We start from the raw sequence: 5,414 nt of genomic DNA, 5'->3' as shown, positions 1-5,414 counted from the left end.
TGTTTTTTTGAGACAGGGTTTCTCTGTGTAGCCCTGGCTGTCCTGGAACTCACTCTGTAGACCAGGCTGGCCTTGAACTCAGAAATCCACTTGCCTCTGCCTCCCAAGTGCTGGGATTAAAGGCATGCGCCACCACTGATGCAGCATTCTGGGATGCAGAGGCTGACTGTACCACACTGGAGGCACAATGTGCAAACCAGACACAGGAGGGCCCATAATCCTAGTACTTTCCAGGCAGAGGCAGGAGGATCACCAGAAGCCAGCCTGGGTCATACAGTGAAAACCTGCTTCAAGAGTCAGGTTGGGGTAGGGATACTCAGGGAAGAAAAGAGAGAGCAGAGCAGTCTCTGCAGCAGGTCTTGAACTCCCACGCAGTCATGGAAGTTCAAGCTGCCATGTAGCCTATAAAATCAGTGAGGCAGCCGGGCGTGGTGGCACAGGCCTTTAATCCCAGCACTTGGGAGGCAGAGGCAGGCGGATTTCTGAGTTTGAGGCCAGCCTGGTCCAGAGAGTGAGTTCCAGGACAGCCAGGGCTACACAGAGAAACCCTGTCTGGAACCCCCCTCCAAAAAAAAAAAAAAATCAGGGAGGCTCCTGAGACCTGATGCTCGGGCCACACTTCCACTAACTCTATTACCTCAGTTGTAGGGCCCCCAGTACAGACACAGTCGGTGGCAGCAGTTAGGAGCTACGAGGAGAGCCCTGGGCAAACTCATATCTGTGCAGGCTCACAGAAAGCTATTTTAATCTCTTTTTTAGAGTCAAGGTGACACAGAGCAGAGAGGAAGCAGGCTCCCTCCTTCCCAGAGCATGTACCTCTGCACAAAGCAGCTTCTTCATGACCTCCCTAGGATGGGAAGGAAGACAATGGGAGGTGGGTGGGAGTATGACACACAGGAAGGCACAAAGGAACACATAAGTGGTGGTAACTATTATTGATTACAATATTTCAGTGATCCCAGCGCCACCTTCCACATTACCGGGTGGGGTCTTTACTCATTACAGGGGCAAATCCATACTAAAAAACTCACTGTGTGCTGGGGTGTAGCGCGATCAGCACGCACTTTATCCCAGCACACAGGCAGAGGGGACAGATGAGACCCGGTATGACTGAGGGTGCATTTTCTAAGGAGGAAACCGAAGGATAGGAAGATTAAAGATGTTGAGTTGCATACTAAGTGGGTGGTGAGGCGAGTCCTCATCTGAGCCCAATAACAGCCAATTACCCTAATTATCAACGGCGCCCCAGGACGAGGCCTGGAACTGAGCGCCTTGACCCGAGTCATCTCGCTCCGCCTCAGCAATGACCTGCCATAAGGCTCGATCACACCCCACTTCTCCACCCCGAGGCCACGGCGTGCCGCTCACCCCCGAGCCAGGGTCCGGGTCCGGGGCCCACAGCTCCGCCACCATCTCGGTGTGCAGAAACTCGAATAGCACCGCGTCCGCCATACGCCGCCTCGCGACCCTCACACCTGGCCAACGCTTCCGGCTCCCATTGGTCAGCTCGGGAGGTAGGCCCGATCTGATTGGTGATCCTATTTAGCCCCGCCTACTTCTTGAAAGCGAGGAGGCGGGTCCACCGAGCCCCTTCCTTCGCCGCGCTGCTAACATCTTCCGCCCTTACTTCGCTTTTCCCTCCCTGTTTCCGAGTCTTCGGACATCCAATTGGCTGAGTCTCTGATTCCTATGAGGGTCCAAGTTTAAAAAAAACTAATTCACGCGTTACACAGAATTTTCCTAAATACATAAGCAAATAAATAAATAAACCCACACTACGGAAGCGACTTGTCTAACCGCTTTCCTATTGGCCATACCTCGACTCACGTGACGCTACGAGAGTCCGGCTCACTTCCGCCAGGCAGCGGACCCCTCGGGCTCGGAGCCTCGGAGACCGGGTATGGCCTTCCTTCCGGGACTCTGGTGTCGGTGGCTCTTGTTAAGTGTCCCCTCGGGCGGCTGTCCTTTCTGTGTTTGCCCTGGTGCCTATTGCGGCCGAGTGCTCGCTGGCCAGGAGGACAGTGTAGGGTGTGGTCTGTGCTGGTGGGACTCTGGGAACTCTTGGTTACAAAGCTTTTAAAACCTACTTTATTATTGTCAGTATTTTTTTGAGACAAGTTCTCACTATGTATGTAGTGCTGGATGGCCTGGCACTATTGTAGATCAGGCTGATCTCGAACTCACAGAGATCTTCCTGCCTCTCCTACAGTTCTGGGAATTAAAGTCCGTATTATTATTATTTTTTATATTATTTAATGTATATATACGCGTGCGTCTCTAGCACGCGTGTAGCGCTCAGAGGACAACTGTACGGGCCTCAGTTCGCTTCTTCCATCATGTGGGTCCCTGGGTTCGAACTCTTGGCGTCAGGCTTGATGGCAAATGCCTTTTCCCAGCTGAGCCATCTCGCGGGACCTAGTTCTAAGGTTTTGCCTGGCCGGTCCTTGGTTTCCCCGGTGTGCACACGAATGATACAGAGGTGCACAATTCCAACCCATGTGTACACAAGAGGAAACTGAGGCCAAGTCAGGACTCGCTGGGGATGGCGGTGAAGGGGCTGGGACTCGGGACCTCACGTCCGTTCAACTCCTCTTCTCCAGCTCCGTGCCATGGAGTCATCCCAGAATCGGCGGAGAAGGCCGCGGACAGTGGTACCTGGGGAAGCTGCGGAGACCGAGTCGGAGCTGTCTGCATCCTCGTCCGAGGAGGAACTATACCTGGGTCCCTCGGGCCCTACGCGCGGCCGTCCCACGGGGCTGCGTGTGGCCGGGGAGGCGGCGGAGACCGACTCGGAGCCTGAGCCCGAGCCCACGGTTGTGCCGGTCGACCTGCCCCCGCTCGTGGTGCAGCGCGATGCGGCGGAGACGTGGGGCACCGAGGAGACCCCTGCCATGGCGCCTGCGCGCTCGCTGCTGCAGCTCCGGTTGGCTGAGAGCCAGACGCGCCTGGACCACGACGTAGCGGCTGCGGTGAGCGGCGTGTACCGCCGTGCGGGTCGCGATGTGGCCGCCCTGGCGGGGAGGCTGGCAGCTGCTCAGGCCACCGGGCTGGCAGCCGCCCACAGCGTGCGCCTGGCCCGCGGGGACCTCTGCGCGCTCGCCGAGCGCCTGGATATCGTGGCTGGCTGTCGCCTGCTGCCGGACATACGAGGGGTTCCTGGTATCGAGCCCGAGCAGGACCCGGGACCTAGAGCCTAGGCTCTATGTCACTCTGTGTCCCCCACCTGACTCTGCCTCTTGGTGAACATTCATACCACCTGTGGCATCTGACTCTGTTTTTGTTCCTGGATCGCCGAGGCCTCCAATGCGTGGTAGCATTTGATCAATGCCGACAGAAGCCGAATCCTTGCATCTTCTTTGATATTCTTAGCACAATTCCGGGATCCCCAATCCAAGACTCGGCCCAGGTTCTGTGGCTATCAAGTAGCTTAGCCCCTATCCCTTCATTCTGGTCCTGTTTCCTAAATTCAGCTTTACTCTTGGGCAAAGCCGGAGGTTTCCTTTCGTTTGTTGAGCCTCTCTGAATTTAGGCTTTGGGGGGTAGTGGTGTCTCTCTAGTTTACATCCCTAAATGATCACTCCTGATCCGAGGATACCTTCTTCTTACACATACCCCTCTTACACACAGATCGCTTTGGCCAAATGCAGACCAACCTAGGGCCTGGGTAGCAACCCTAATTCTTAGGCCTTTGGGTTAGGGGCAGTGCCCCCTGGTGTTTTGATCGCTATAGAGACGTGACGCCACAAATACAAATCTACCACTCACTGTGTCTCTTTCTGGATGCTAAAAGGACTTGGATTCTGACCTCTATGGGCCCCGAGGATAACAGGTTCTTTTTGCCTCTTTGGGTTTGGCTTTTTGGGTGTCTTTTGGCCACTCCTTTTGTTTCTGTCTTAATGAGGATTCAGTGACCTTATGTGGAAGGGAGCTTGGGTGGTGGGGTGAGACTGTAGCTCAGTGGTGTTGTGTACGCTTAGTATGGGCGGCCCAGGGTTCAATTCCTAGGACCACCCTGCTTCAAAAGAAACAAACAAGCACATTTTTTTAAAATTTTATTTAATTTTATTTTTTTTTTTGTTTTTCAAGACAGGGTTTCTCTGTGCAGTCCTGGCCGTCCTGGAACTCACTTTGTAGACCAGGCTGGCCTCAAACTCAGAAATTCACCTGCCTCTGCCTCCCAAGTGCTGGGATTAAAGGCGTGTGCCACCACTGCCCGGCCAAACTAGCACATTCTTAGATGCCTGTGTCCCCTTTAAAAATTTACCCGGGGTGGGGAGTGGGGTGGGGCTGGAGAGTTAAGAGCACTGACTGCTCTTCCAGAGGTCCTGAGTTCAAACCCCAGTAACCACATGGTGGCTCACAACCATCTGTAATGGGATCTGACTCTCTCTTCTGGTGTGTCTGAAGACAGCTACAGTGTACTTACATATAATAAATAAATTATTAAACTAACCAGCTGATGTGCTATTTTGTTTTTACATCTACTAGAGTCAGGGTTTTATTGGAAATTAGGCGTGGAGATGGGGGATTTAGCTCAGGGTTACAGCTCTTGCCTAGCAAGTGCAAGGCCCTGGGTTTGGTCCTCAGCTCAAAAAACAAAACAAAACCCAAAAAAATCCAACCAAGCCCTTCCCCTCCTCAAAAACAAAACATGTAACTGGTGCATGTCAGACAGTGGTGGCACACACCTCAGTCCCAGCACTAGCTGGGTGGAGGCAGGCAGATCTGAGCTTGAGGCCAGCTTGGTCTGTAGAGCAAGTTCCAGAACAGCCAGTGCTACCCAGAGAAATCCTGTCTCAGTTTTAAAAAAGAAAAAAAATTGTGTGTATGCACATGTGTGTGTATGTTTGCAGGTATGTTTGCCCAGTATGTGTGATGTATGCAGGTGTGCCTATATGTTCAGGTGTGTCCATGTGTGTGTATAAGCAAGTGTGCTTGCATGTGTGTAGAGCTTCCTGTGTATAAACAGGTGTGTCTGCCATGCATGCAGGTGTGCCTGTATTGTGGGCTCAGGTGTTCCTGGGTGTGCAGATGTGTCTGCAGATGTCAGGGGCTGTGCGTGTGCATGTAAGGGCCTGTATGTGACAGAGGTGATGGGCAAGGCTGTCCTCTCCCGAAGCTCTGCTGCGCCACTGGCACAAGGCCACCACAGACTGGACTTGTTGACCTTTGAGTTCCCTAGAAGAAGGGGGTATAAGGAGGCTGTGCCACCTCACCTGAGGGTCCAGCCACTCTTCACAAGCAGTTGTTTACAACTCTGCCCTAACTCCACCTGTGTCAGGGACTGGGTAAATGTACACAGGCCAAGAAAGGACAAAGAAAGGGCTGGTGAGATGGCTCAGTGGGTAAGAGCACCCGACTGCTCTTCCAAAGGTCCAGAGTTCAAATCCCAGCAACCACATGGTGGCTCACAA

The 5,414-nt window shown here is 53.4% G+C and overlaps 2 protein-coding genes across 3 annotated transcripts in view; one reads left to right on the top strand and one right to left on the bottom strand.

The window, feature by feature from the left end:
• Positions 1-1,510, bottom strand: part of Trappc6a (trafficking protein particle complex 6A) — a 6,231-nt gene extending 4,721 nt beyond the window's left edge. Inside the window, exon 1 of one of the 2 annotated variants that reach the window (XR_002378369.2) lies at positions 1,369-1,510. Coding sequence is in view for 1 of the 2 variants with exons in the window: in XM_021167637.2 (XP_021023296.1) it covers positions 1,369-1,452 (84 nt within the window). In the remaining variant the exon portion in view is untranslated. The remainder of the gene's footprint in view (positions 1-1,368) is intronic. The other variant, XM_021167637.2, reaches the window with a different exon arrangement.
• Positions 1,511-1,838: 328 nt separating this feature from the next.
• Bloc1s3 (biogenesis of lysosomal organelles complex 1 subunit 3) lies at positions 1,839-4,448 on the top strand. Its single transcript, XM_021168103.2, has 2 exons — positions 1,839-1,898; positions 2,601-4,448. The coding sequence occupies exon 2, from the start codon at positions 2,610-2,612 to the stop codon at positions 3,195-3,197; it is 588 nt and encodes a 195-aa protein (XP_021023762.1). The 5' UTR covers positions 1,839-1,898; positions 2,601-2,609; the 3' UTR covers positions 3,198-4,448.
• Positions 4,449-5,414: the final 966 nt, after the last annotated feature.

This window comes from Mus caroli, chromosome 7 (genome assembly GCF_900094665.2).
Source record: "Mus caroli chromosome 7, CAROLI_EIJ_v1.1, whole genome shotgun sequence".
NCBI classification, from domain to species: Eukaryota; Metazoa; Chordata; class Mammalia; order Rodentia; family Muridae; genus Mus; species Mus caroli.
The sequence above is the reverse complement of the archived record's forward strand: the minus strand, read 5'-3'. Positions and strand labels throughout refer to the sequence as shown.